The sequence below is a fragment of the Bufo gargarizans genome, chromosome 9 (assembly GCF_014858855.1).
Source record: "Bufo gargarizans isolate SCDJY-AF-19 chromosome 9, ASM1485885v1, whole genome shotgun sequence".
Lineage (NCBI taxonomy): Eukaryota > Metazoa > Chordata > Amphibia > Anura > Bufonidae > Bufo > Bufo gargarizans.
In genome coordinates this window covers 193265302-193279332 of record NC_058088.1, presented here as the reverse complement: position 1 = coordinate 193279332, position 14031 = coordinate 193265302, and the positions used below count along the sequence as shown (strand labels likewise).

The window sequence follows — 14031 nt, the reverse complement described above, 5'->3', positions numbered from 1 at the left end:
GAGGTATGGAAACCCACGGAAGCACTACGGAGTGCCTCCACACTGAAAAAAGTAGTGCATGCACTACTTTATTGCGGTGCGGACTGTCGGATGCGGATCGCGGTCCCCAGTCAAGTAAATGGGCCCTGCGTCCGCATATGGCGGCCCAAACGGTTGGTGCCCGTGCATTGCAACACGGGCCCGGCCGGCACATGTCCGTGTGCATGAGCTCTAAGAGTTACAATAATGGAAGAAGCAGGGTCCCCAGCAGCACAGAGGATTTTTAGGGAAACTTTTGTTAAAGGTGAGGCTCGGAATCCCTTTAAAGAAAATTTTAAGGAGCCACTGAAGCCAGCCTGGTTGTAGTAGTGCGCCTGTGCCTGGTGCACTGTACGCAGAATACAGGCTGCCATAAAGAGGGGGATATCATAGGAATAAACTATTAGGGAATTGCTGCTTAGGCAATTGCCAAATATGAAAACCCCACTTTTGGTGTGAAACGCGCGGTACGTTTGCCTTCCGGGGATAAGTCCCAACTGCAAACAGAATTCAGAGAAAGTGTTCTGTCGGTTTGCGGAGTTGCTGGAGCTCCGGGCGACTCTCGAAGGTCTGCTCCAGTCCTGATAAGCAAATATTGTTCCTCTTCCCCATTGGCTGCAGCGACTCCAGATTTTGACACAAGTAATCAGATTGAAAAATCAGGGAGGGGGAAGAGGCCAAACACAAGTGTGAAGACAGTCAGTGTGACACCAGCCGCGTGTACGACGAGGGATTACACTCATCATCCTGACTACAACAACAGCCAGGTAATGCACCAGCCAGGAAAGTCACAAGATCCCTTAATTTTTATTTTTTTATACATATTCTTTATTTTTTATATATTTGTTTTGTTTATAGTAGATTTTCATTTTTTATTTGTATATCTTATATTTATTTTTTGTAATTTTTTTTTCAGAATTTTAATATATTTTTTTTATTATATTTTAGTTTATTATTTGTATGTTTGTATTTTAGTATATATTTTTTTATTTAATTCTAGTAACTTTTAAATTAATTTAGTATATCTTTTGCATTTATTTTTAGTATATTTTTGTTTTCATTATTTATTTTTTTCTCTCTCTTTTTTTTATATATATATAAATATAGTAGTTAATTCAAATTTTAGATGTAATTTGATTTAATTCTGTATTTTGTATTTGCACAGGAATGTATAATGAATGCACGGCATACATCACATGATCAGCACAGTTTCATACGCAATAAATCTTTTTTAATTATGTTGCAGTCTTTATATATACATAGAGAGAGAGAGAGAATGTATCACGTGTTGAATGCAGTTTAGCACTTTATAGATTTTTTTTATATATATTTTTTTTATATTTAATTCCCTTAAGGCCTTGTTCACACGTCAGTTATTTGATCAGTTATTTCCATCAGGTATTGAGAGCCCAAACCAGGTGCGGGTCTTTATACCTTATCTCTGAGTAGCCTGCACTCCTGGTATTGGCTCACAATAAGGGCTCATGCACGCGAACGTATTTTCTTTCCGCTTCCATTCCGTTTTTTTTTTTAAAGAAGGTACTCCGTGTGCATTCTGTTTCCGTATTTCCGTTCCGCACATGTCCTATTATTGTCCGCAAATCACAGTCCGAGGCCCCATTCAAGTCAGTGGGTCCGCAAAAAATACAGAACGCACACGGAACACATCCGTATGTCATCCGTATTTTGTGGATCCGTATTGTAGAAATGCTACGCCCAGCCCAGATTGCTTATGTGTTTGGTGATTAATAAGTTACTGTTTCCTTTTCCGATCCGCAAAAAACGGATCGCATATGGATATGTTTTTTGAACTAACGGAACGGAAGAGGGCTTGTTCACACGATCGTGCCGTTTTTTTTGCGGTCTGCAATTTGCGGAAGGGAACAGGAGGCCCATTATAGAAATGCCTATTCTTGTACGCAAAACTGACAAGAATAGGACAGGACTCATAGTTTTGCGGGGCCGCGGAATGGAGCAACGGATGTGGACAGCACACAGAGTGCTGTCCGCATCTTTTGCGGACCCATTGAAATGAATGGTTCCGTATACGGCCCGTATACAGAACGCAAAATACGTTCGTGAGAACGAGCCCTAAATCAGAGAAAAAAAACCCCTCAGATACTGAACAACGGATCCGTGAAAAACGGACCGCAAAACAACAATGGTCGTGTGGATGAGCCCTAACTGATGGAAAAAACTGACCAAATAACTGATGTGTGAACCGAACCTAAGGGTCCATTCACACGTCCGTAATTTGGGTCCGCATTCGTTCCGCAATTTGCGGACCCATTCACTTTCAATAGGGCTGGAATGGATGCGAATCCACATTTCTGGGATCCGCATCCGCATTTTCGGGATCAGCATCTGTTTTTTCGGGATCCGCTATTCCATTCCTGAAAAAAATAGAACATGTCCTATCCTTGTCCGCAATTGCGGACCAGAAAAGGCATTTTCTATTATAGTGTCTGTGATGTGCGGTCCGCAAATTGTGGATCGCACATTGCAGGTGTCCGTGTTTTGCAGATCCGCAAATTTGCGGATCCGCAAAACACTTACGGACGTGTGAATGGACCCTAAGAGAAATTATTCATTTTGGAACTAACAAACACTTTTTTAAGTAAAACATGCTAGGATAAAATACAATAAAAATTTAATTTATTTAAGAAAAAAAAATCAGGAATGGATACGGTAATTACATTTGACAGTTTGTTAGGTATTTTATTATTATTATTATTATTATTATGTTATTTTCATCTTATTTGCTTTTATCACATACTGAATATTGGGCTATGTTCACATGTGCATTTCTAGCAGACCTCCTGCTGTGGGTATTTTTTCTGCATTTATGTAAAAAATGTCCTGTCATTTTTTTTTACAAAATGAAGTATTTAGGATAGAAAATACATTCCATACATCTAAATGGGGTTCATAAAAATCCATGCACAACTGTAAAAAAATAACCCCAGCCACATGGAAGAAGTGGAAATCTGCCCCAGAAATGTTCTGGTCCTAAATCTGCCGCACTTTACAGCAGTGGTTTTATAACTACAACTCCCATCATAACCTGACAGGCCATTTTCAATGCAACAGGTTACATCTGCAACGAGTCCTGAAGTCTAAGCCCAGTTGGATATTAGATGTCTGTGGTGGAGATGCCAATTTAAAGGGGTTGTCCGGGATTTTAAAAAGTAATGCCCCACTTGTCCACAGGTCATTTGTTGTATTGTAGCTTAGCTCAACTCTCTTCAGTGGAGCTGCAATACCAGACACAGTCCGTGGACTAGAGGGTGGCGCTGTTTCCTTGTGCCCAAACATTGGGACAAAGGGTGTTTAATGAGCGGAGACAAATAACAGGTTACGTGGGCGTCCTGCCAGCTCTGTTCTTCCAGATCAATGGCGGACTGTGTCTGATTAGGACGCGACTAAATCCTTGCAGGACAAATGCAAATGTCAAGCAAATGACTCGTCACCTGAATCAGATCAGATGCCAGTGAAAAACAGTTGTATGCTGATGAGGACTAGCAAAGAGAAACCGTATCTTAGCCCGAGAAACTACAACCCCCAGCCTCTGTCTCTCAGGGCATGCTGGGAGCTGTAGTTTCCCGACAGCGGCAGAGCCGCTGGTTGAAGATCACCATATTAGAGAATAAGCAGAAAGTGGAGAGCTGCTGCAGGGATATCAAGGGCAGGCTGTCAGGGCATGCTGGCACTTATAGTTCCCAACTGGTTGGAAACCACTATATTAGAACTTTGCCTTTTCAGCAGGGAGGGATTTGTATGCAAGTGGAGAGCTGCTGCAGAGATATCAGATTCCCTGCAGCTGCTCTCCCCAATTTCTGTCAAGCAGCAGACTGCAAGGGCATGCTGGGAGTTGTAGTTTCCCAAAAGCTGGTTGCAGATAACTTTATTAGAGAGTTGCCTTATCAGCAGGGAGGGGTTAATGGTAAAGCGGAGAGCTGCTGCAGAGATATCAGATTCCCTGCAGCTGCTCTCCCCAATTTCTGTCAAGCAGCAGACTGCAAGGGCATGCTGGGAGTTGTAGTTTCCCAAAAGCTGGTTGCAGATAACTTTATTAGAGAGCTGCTGCAGGGTATAAGATCTCCCCTATTCCAGGACCACTCCACCATATATACCGCGCTATACTGACAGTGCCAGGGACAGCTGCAGCAGCTCTCCTCTCGCTCCAGTGCAGTGAATTCTATAATGCCAGGCAATCACACTGACAGCTATGACCATGTCCTACCCATACAGGTCCATGGACACGGTCATGTAAGGAAACCCTATTCCCTTTTTATATTTAAAGGGACATGTTTGGAATGTAGGGCCCCACAGACGACTTTCATTGGGCGCTATGAACTGGTAAATTCCATTCTTTGTGGTTGTCAGCCGGTTGTCAGCGACCATATACGAGTCCTGCATCGTGTTTATGTTCTTTCGGGTCTTATAGGAGAGAGCGTAGACATAACTACACCCTACAGGTTGGAAATACTAAGCTGTATTATGGCCTCTGGAGGATCGGCTTTCTTGTCCCCATGCAAATCGAGCTCAGTGACAGGCCCATGCAAATCTGCAGACACTTCCCTGAAGCGACGCCTCGAGTCTGTGTGTTTGTGACTTGTGCTCTTGTGATTTATTATAGACTTTGGAATCTGTTACCGTGAAGAGTTCAGATTTGACTCTCACAGAAACCCAAAAAATATAAATCCATTTAATTTATTTTAGAAACTTTCCTTTTATTAGCTTTTTTGTTTTTGTTTAGTTTTTCATAGTGAATTACTTTTATATAGGTGGCTTCATTACACCGGCTGCAGACTGGCATTGGGAGCATGGTCGTCCCTCTGCTGTGATAATCACCTCTGCTTACACGTCACATGGTATTGATTTTGTATCATGGGGGCAGCGTTCATGTAGAGCTGAATACGGTCATAATTTATGCGCTGTGATTAGCGCCATATGCGATCGGAATGACTCAAACTTCTCAGGAGTTGCCGTTCTTTCCATCATAGTAAAGGGGTCTGTATTGTTTTGAGGATATCACTATTTCTCCGTTCTCCCCTACAATAGAGGGCGGCTTTAAAGAAAAAATGGAGTCCTGGAGCAGTAACCTTAGCACCCAAAAGCACTTGCCATTCTCCATTGCTCACCAGGCTGGCTCTACTCTCCATTGCTCACCAGGCTGGCTCCACTCTCCATTGCTCACCATGTTAGCTCCACTCTCCATTGCTCACCAGGCTGGCTCCACTCTCCATTGCTCACCATGTTAGCTCCACACTCCACATTGATCACTAGACTGGCTCCATTCTCCATTGCTCTCCAGGCTGGCTCGATGTTCCATTGCTCACCATGCTGCCTCAATCCTCCATTGCTTACCAGGCTGACTCCACACTCAATTGCTCACTATGCTGGTTGTAGTCTCCATTGCTCACCAGGCTGGCTCCACACTCCATTGCTCACTATGCTGGTTGTAGTCTCCATTGTCTCACCAGGCTGGCTCCATTCTCCATTACTTACCAGGCTGGCTCCATTCTCCATTGCTCACCAGGCTGACTCCACACTCCATTGCTCACTTTGCTGGTTGTATTCTACATTACTCACCAGGCTGGCTCCACATTCCATTACTCACCAGGCTGGCTCCACACTCCATTACTCACCAGGCTGGCTCCACACTCCATTGCTCACTATGCTGGTTGTAGTCTCCATTGCTCACCAGGCTGGCTCCACTCTCCATTGCTCACCAGGCTGGCTCCACATTCCATTGCTCACCAGGCTGACTCCATTCTCCATTGCTCACCAGGCTGGCTTCATTCTCCATTGCTCACCAGGCTGACTCCACACTCCATTGCTCACTTTGCTGGTTGTATTCTACATTACTCACCAGGCTGGCTCCACACTCCATTACTCACCAGGCTGGCTCAATCCTCCATTGCTCACCAGGCTGGCTCTATTCTCCATTACTCACCAGGCTGGCTCCACATTCCATTACTCACCAGGCTGGCTCCACATTCCATTACTCACCAGGCTGGCTCCATTCTCCATTGCTCACCAGGCTGGCTCCACATTCCATTACTCACCAGGCTGACTCCACTCTCCATTGCTCACCAGGCCGGCTCCATTCTCCATTACTCACCAGGCTGGCTCAATCCTCCATTGCTCACCAGGCTGGCTCCACTCTCATTCGCTTGCCAACCAGCCCCATTGCCCCCTCCCTGTTTCCCATGGTATTGCACCCATGATATTATTATCATGTCCTTATAGGTATATTTTTGTTTTCTTCCAGGAAATGCCACGCTCCTTTTTGGTAAAAACCAAGAAAACTCACAGTTACCATCAACATCGCTACTCGGAAGATGAAGTTTTGCCCAAGGAGGAGCCCATCACAGCGCCATGTCACGGTAGGTAAGATCCAGCCAAGCGGACTGACACTGCTCTGAGCCCCGGCTCTGGCTCTTGTGATGTACAGAACGAATACTTCTCACAGCTGAGGGTTTGTTACAGTTGTATCCATTCTACACAGTTCTCTGAGAGCTGAACACACCAGCAGCACAGCTTGACAGTTTGTTGCAATGTATCAGTGCAGGTAAAATGTATCAGATGATTGTTTAGGCTGGATACAATTGTAACAAACCCCTCAGCTGTGAAAAGTGTTGCTCTCATTCACTGACAGTAAGAAGAGACTCTTCTAGAACACATCGTTGTCTTAACGCCACATTGTGTATTAATGAGCTCTGTATAAACAGGGAAATAAATCATTTTCCGTTTCCTTTTCGGAGACGTTTGTCCATTATGTGATTTATAAGCATGCATTAATTACTTCCCGGTTTATAGAACACGTAATCAGCTCTGGGCACCGCTATCCGCGCGTTACCACCCCTGCGACCCCCGGGGATCAGCAGACTCGGGGGATCCCATGAGTAGGACTAACGCCAACTATTTGGGTATCTGTTATCAGCCTTATTTCTAGCAAATAGTATTTCCTGTGTGTACACATATTCACAGCAGCACAGATGATTTCAGGAGAGGAATTTGCTGCTCTCGTGGAGATCACAGGCTGAGAGTTACATAGTGGAATGAACAGGGTCCCCAGCAGCACAGAGGATTTCAGGATAGGAGCGTGCTGATCTTGTGGGAGATCACAGAGTGAAAGTTACATAGTGGAAGGAACAGGGTCCCCAGCAGCACAGAGGATTTCAGGAAAGGAGTGTGCTGGTCCTGTGGGAGATCACAGGATGAGAGTTACATAGTGGAAGGAGCAGGGTCCCAGCAGCACAGAGGATTTCAGGAGAGGAGTGTGCTGATCGTGTGGGGGATCACAGGATGAGAGTTAAATAGTGTAAGGAGCAGGGTCCCCAGCAGCACAGAGGATTTAAGTTTTCTGATCTAATGAGCTAGTTTCCATGCAGCACAGAGTATTTCAGGAGAGTCATTAATTGAACTATTGCGTAATTTTGGGGATTACCAGTAACGTTTAGACGGTGCAGAGGCCCCTACTACCTTCTGCTGGACAGGGCATAGATTACAGTCCGGGGGTGTAAGGTGCGGCCTCCCCTCCGGTGTTGCCAGCCGCGGTCAAATTCAAAAGAGCTCTATTCAAATCCCATTGTGTCTGATGTGTGGAGAGGGTGGAACTGATTCCCGGGAAGCGTCCCTTCTGTCCAGAGCGGAATTCTGCAGAAACCGGAGGAGAGATTCACAGGAAACACTGAAACATTGTGCCCACCACTCATCATAATGAGCAGGTGTATCGCGTATCTAAGCTATCACAGCCAGCACTGGCTGGAGGGAGTCCTGCATTTCTACACAAATCCCCTAAAATGTCCCCAGTCTGATATTAGGGAATAGCTCTTCACCCTGAGCCCTGTAGGCTGTATCCCACATGATAAGCTTAGATACTCATCTTAGCTGATTGTATCACAAATGATAGGTTCAGATACACAGCTCAGCAGGCAGTATCACACAGGATAGGATTAGATACACAGCTCAGCAGACAGTATCACACAGGATAGGATTAGATACACAGCTCAGCAGACAGTATCACACAGGATAGGATTAGATACACAGCTCAGCAGACAGTATCACACAGGACAGGATTAGATACACAGCTCAGCAGACAGTATCACACAGGACAGGATTAGATACACAGCTCAGCAGACAGTATCACACAGGATAGGATTAGATACACAGCTCAGCAGACAGTATCACACAGGATGGGATTAGATACACAGCTCAGCAGGCAGTATCACACAGGATAGGATTAGATACACAGCTCAGCAGACAGTATCACACAGGATAGGATTAGATACACAGCTCAGCAGACAGTATCACACAGGATAGGATTAGATACACTGCTCAGCAGACAGTATCACACAGGAGAGGATTAGATACACAGCTCAGCAGACAGTATCACACAGGATAGGATTAGATACACAGCTCAGCAGACTGTATCACACATGGTAGGATTAGATACACAGCTCAGCAGACAGTATCACACAGGATAGGATTAGATACAAAGCTCAGCATACAGTATCTCACAGGATAGGATTAGATACACAGCTCAGCAGACAGTATCACACAGGATAGGATTAGATACACAGCTCAGCAGACAGTATCACACAGGATAGGATTAGATACACAGCTCAGCAGACAGTATCACACATGTAAGGCTTAGATACACAGCTCAGCAGACAGAATCACACATGTAAGGCTTAGATACACAGCTCAGCAGACAGAATCACACAGGATAGGATTAGATACACAGCTCAGCAGACAGTATCACACAGGATAGGATTAGATACACAGCTCAGCAGACAGTATCACACAGGATAGGATTAGATACACAGCTCAGCAGGCAGTATCACACAGGATAGGATTAGATACACAGCTCAGCAGACAGTATCACACAGGATAGGATTAGATACACAGCTCAGCAGACAGCATCACACAGGATAGGATTAGATACACAGCTCAGCAGGCAGTATCACACAGGATAGGATTAGATACACAGCTCAGCAGACAGTATCACACAGGATAGGATTAGATACACAGCTCAGCAGACAGTATCACACAGGATAGGATTAGATACACAGCTCAGCAGACAGTATCACACAGGATATGATTAGATACACAGCTCAGCAGACAGTATCACACATGTAAGGCTTAGATACACAGCTCAGCAGGCAGTATCACACTGAATAGGATTAGATACACAGCTCAGCAGACAGTATCACACAGGGTAGGATTAGATACACAGCTCAGCAGACAGTATCACACAGGATAGGATTAGATACACAGCTCAGCAGGCAGTATCACACATGATAGGATTAGATACACAGCTCAGCAGACAGTATCACACAGGATAGGATTAGATACACAGCTCAGCAGACAGTATCACACAGGATAGGATTAGATACACAGCTCAGCAGACTGTATCACACAGAAGATTAGATACAGGGGATCAGCAGACAGTATCACACAGGATAGGATTAGATACACAGCTCAGCAGACAGTATCACACAGGAGAGGATTAGATACACAGCTCAGCAGACGGTATCACACAGGATAGGATTAGATACACAGCTCAGCAGACAGTATCACACAGGAGAGGATTAGATACACAGCTCAGCAGACGGTATCACACAGGATAGGATTAGATACACAGCTCAGCAGACTGTATCACACAGAAGATTAGATACAGGGGATCAGCAGACAGTATCACACAGGATAGGATTAGATACACAGCTCAGCAGACAGTATCACACAGGAGAGGATTAGATACACAGCTCAGCAGACGGTATCACACAGGATAGGATTAGATACACAGCTCAGCAGACAGTATCACACAGGAGAGGATTAGATACACAGCTCAGCAGACGGTATCACACAGGATAGGATTAGATACACAGCTCAGCAGACAGTATCACACAGGAGAGGATTAGATACACAGCTCAGCAGACAGTATCACACAGGATAGGATTAGATACACAGCTCAGCAGACAGTATCACACAGGAGAGGATTAGATACACAGCTCAGCAGACTGTATCACACAGGATAGGATTAGATACACAGCTCAGCAGACAGTATCACACAGGATAGGATTAGATACACAGCTCAGCAGACAGTATCACACAGGATAGGATTAGATACACAGCTCAGCAGACTGTATCACACAGGATAGGATTAGATACACAGCTCAGCAGACAGTCTCACACAGGATAGGATTAGATACACAGCTCAGCAGACAGTATCACACAGGATAGGATTAGATACACAGCTCAGCAGACGGTATCACACAGGATAGGATTAGATACACAGCTCAGCAGACAGTATCACACAGGATAGGATTAGATACACAGCTCAGCAGGCAGTATCACACAGGGTAGGATTAGATACACAGCTCAGCAGACAGTATCACACAGGATAGGATTAGATACACAGCTCAGCAGGCAGTATCACACATGTAAGGCTTAGATACACCCGCCGAGGAGCGCTGCGTGCCTGGGAGTTGCCCGCCGGCTGTGGTATGAGATTCGTTATGCTCCTCACACGGATGTCCCGCCAGGATATGTTTTCTTAATTCAATCAGAGCCGGATTTTCCAACCTACATGAATCTGCTCGGTGTCTGTACAAACACTGTGGTTTCTGTCACACACGTTGCATCAGCATTGGGTGTCTGCAGCACCCGGCGGGTATATACCCGGACCCTGTACAGCAGAAGCAGGTGCGGACAGAAAAATATGGGGCCCCAAAGCAGAAATGGGCCCCTCTTACTGTCTGTATCCACCATCTGTGAAGGAATCCCGGCAAACCCCGTAATCTTACTTCAAAGTATATTGCTTCATTCTTAATCATTCAACATATGATAAAGAAGCGTTTCGGCACAAAGCCTATCGCGGATCCGCAAAAAACTGACACCGCCCATGTGCCTTCCGCAATTTGCGGAACGGAACGGGCGGCCCGTTGTAGACATGCCTATTCTTGTCCGCAAAACAGACAAGAATAGGACATGCTATATTTTTTTTGCGGGGCCACGGAACGATGCAACGGATGCGGACAGCACACGCATCTTTTGCGGCCCCATTGAAGTGAATGGGTCCGCATCCGAGCCGCAAAAACAGCGGATCGGATGCGGACCAAAACATTGGTCGTGTGCATGAGGCCTTAAATAGATAACATAATAGATGGCAGGTGACATAATACGCCCAGCAGTTCGGGGGATCCTGATCATTTACCGCCTCTCTGTTCTTGGTGCCTGTAGACGGGGACCTCGTGGAGGCCCATGGTTTGGGGTGGGAGAGGTGGCCCCACTTTTACACCATTATTACCATTTTTATCAGATCCTCAAAACAGTGAATCGTCCGGAAGTGACCTCAAAGAGTACTCCCCTGAGGACCTGACCAAGGGCACCCCCACCCGCTCAGAGGACGACCCGGAGACACCCATTTATATCAACCGAGGGTCCCCTGCGGCCTCAGTTCCAGGTAATGAACTACAATCCTCATCGTCTTATGACATAAATATGTCAGTGACTTGAGTAACTTGATTTTGAAATTCCGTCCTCCAGGGATCCCTCTGCCTTTGCTGCCCTTAAAGTCATACCCTTCCCTCTCCCTGTCCGCCTACTACAAGCAGAGGCTTTCCTGGGAGCCCCTGCATTCTGCCTACAGCTTCAAGCAGGTCCCGTCCAACGTGCACCCCTCCATGCTGCCGAGTCCTATAGGGTTATACAGCGGCCCCCCTCCAGCTAGCAAATCGGACTACGATCACCCCATTAATTACAGTCTGGGGTTCTCCTCTTCTATGGACAGCTACCACTGTGTCAAGTGCAGCAAGGTAGGATGTCCATCTGGGCGAACGCTGCAGGGGGTCATAGAACAGACGGACTAACTCCCATGTCTTCCAGGTTTTCTCTACGTCTCATGGATTGGAGGTTCACGTCCGGAGATCTCATAGTGGAACCCGACCATTTGTCTGCAATATTTGTGGAAAGTCCTTTGGCCATGCCGTCAGTCTTGAGCAACATCTGAATGTTCACTCACAGGTGAGGCCCTTACTGTACAGGGTACTCTGAGCTGCCGTATCTAAGCCTGTCCTGTGTGATACTGACTGCTGACCTTGTGTATCTAAGCCTATCCTATGTGATGCAGTCTGCTCAGCCCCCGTACCTAATCCCATCATGTGTGATACAGTCACATAGAACCACACCGTATCACTACGTCCCCCATCATGTAATTTTACTGAATTCCATTACAAAACTCCAGGAGCTAACTTCTCGTATTCTACAGGAAAGGAGCTTCGAGTGCAAGATGTGTGGCAAAACATTTAAGAGATCTTCTACATTGTCCACCCACCTGCTCATCCACTCAGACACTCGGCCCTATCCTTGCCAGTTCTGCGGAAAGCGTTTCCATCAAAAGTCTGACATGAAGAAACATACATATATCCACACCGGTGAGTTGTACTGCCCCCTGTGTACAAGAATATAACGACTATAATACTGCCTCCTATGTACAAGAATATAACTACTATAATACTGCCTCCTATGTACAAGAATATAACTACTATAATACTGCCTCCTATGTACAAGAATATAACGACTATAATACTGCCTCCTATGTACAAGAATATAACTACTATAATACTGCCTCCTATGTACAGGAATATAACAACTATAATACTGCCTCCTATGTACAAGAATATAACTACTATAATACTGCTCCTATGTACAAGAATATAGCTACTATAATACTGCCTCCTATGTACAAGAATATAACTACTATAATACTGTCTCCTATGTACAGGAATATAATTACTATATTACCGCCCCCTGTGTTCATGGATATAGCTGCTATATTACCGCCCCCTGTGTTCATGGATATAATTACTATATTACCGCCCCCTGTGTTCATGGATATAATTACTATATTACCGCCCCCTGTGTTCATGGATATAACTGCTATATTACCGCCCCCTGTGTTCATGGATATAACTGCTATATTACCGCCCCCGGTGTGCAGGAATGTGATGACTGTAATAATAATGTACATTTCCCTCCCCGTGTTCAGGAGAGAAGCCGCACAAGTGTCAGGTTTGTGGGAAAGCTTTCAGTCAGAGCTCCAACCTGATCACGCACAGCCGGAAGCACACGGGCTTTAGGCCGTTCACATGTGACTTATGCGGTAAAGGCTTCCAGCGAAAAGTAGACCTAAGGAGACACCGAGAAAACCAACACGGGCTGAAATGAGCCATGGGCGTCTGATGGCGGGACTCCATTATTATTCCACAGCCCTGGGTGATGATCACGTGGAGACGGCGTATAGCTGACATCTTTACAGTTATCTGCGGGAGCGGTAAATGACGGAGCTTAGGAAGTTGCCTAGCAACAGGAGCTTCCACCAGTGTGTGTCACCAGTTGGCTTATGCAAACCCGTCTTTCCCTGAGGGAAGATGGCCGCCGTTGTAGGAGTCGCCATGTTGGAAGAGTTTTTATTCAGTTCTTTACTGTTATTTATTTCAGGCAGTTTTTAAAAAAAAATGGTGTCTCGAGGGCAGTAAAAAATGGCGATATATCGGCCGCGTTGAATATTTCACAGCCACATGTTTGGCGCAGCTACGTTTAATAAATTTTAAGAAATGTGTTATTACTTGGAATACATTTTGTCATACGTTGCTTGTCTTCTCATTAGGCCACGAAAAATGGCATTGTTACCCATGGCAACCATGGATGAGGGGAAAATGTGTGAAGGAGGAACAACCAATCAGATCACTGCTCTCAAAATAAAATGAGAATCTGATTGGTTACTATCGGTGCAGCTAGAACAATCAACCTGCCAGAAAGATGGAATCTGATTGGTTGCTATGTAGTATTCAATTTACCAGAGGAAATAGTAGAAGATGGTGCGGAAAATGAGAGCTGGAATCTGATTGGTTGCCATGGTCTCTCTTTCACAAAAAGGAGAAGAGGCTAGTGGAGGACCATCCAATCAAATCCCTGCTAGAAAAATGAGGAATCTGATTG

At 45.4% G+C, this 14031-nt stretch overlaps 1 protein-coding gene across 1 annotated transcript; it reads left to right on the top strand.

Annotated features, from left to right (window-relative positions):
• The first annotated feature begins 569 nt into the window (after positions 1-569).
• Positions 570-13654, top strand: GFI1B (growth factor independent 1B transcriptional repressor). Its single transcript, XM_044306254.1, has 7 exons — positions 570-785; positions 6296-6410; positions 11351-11494; positions 11578-11846; positions 11917-12054; positions 12299-12464; positions 13079-13654. The coding sequence occupies exons 2-7, from the start codon at positions 6299-6301 to the stop codon at positions 13255-13257; spliced, it is 1008 nt and encodes a 335-aa protein (XP_044162189.1). The 5' UTR covers positions 570-785; positions 6296-6298; the 3' UTR covers positions 13258-13654.
• The last annotated feature ends 377 nt before the right edge of the window (positions 13655-14031 follow it).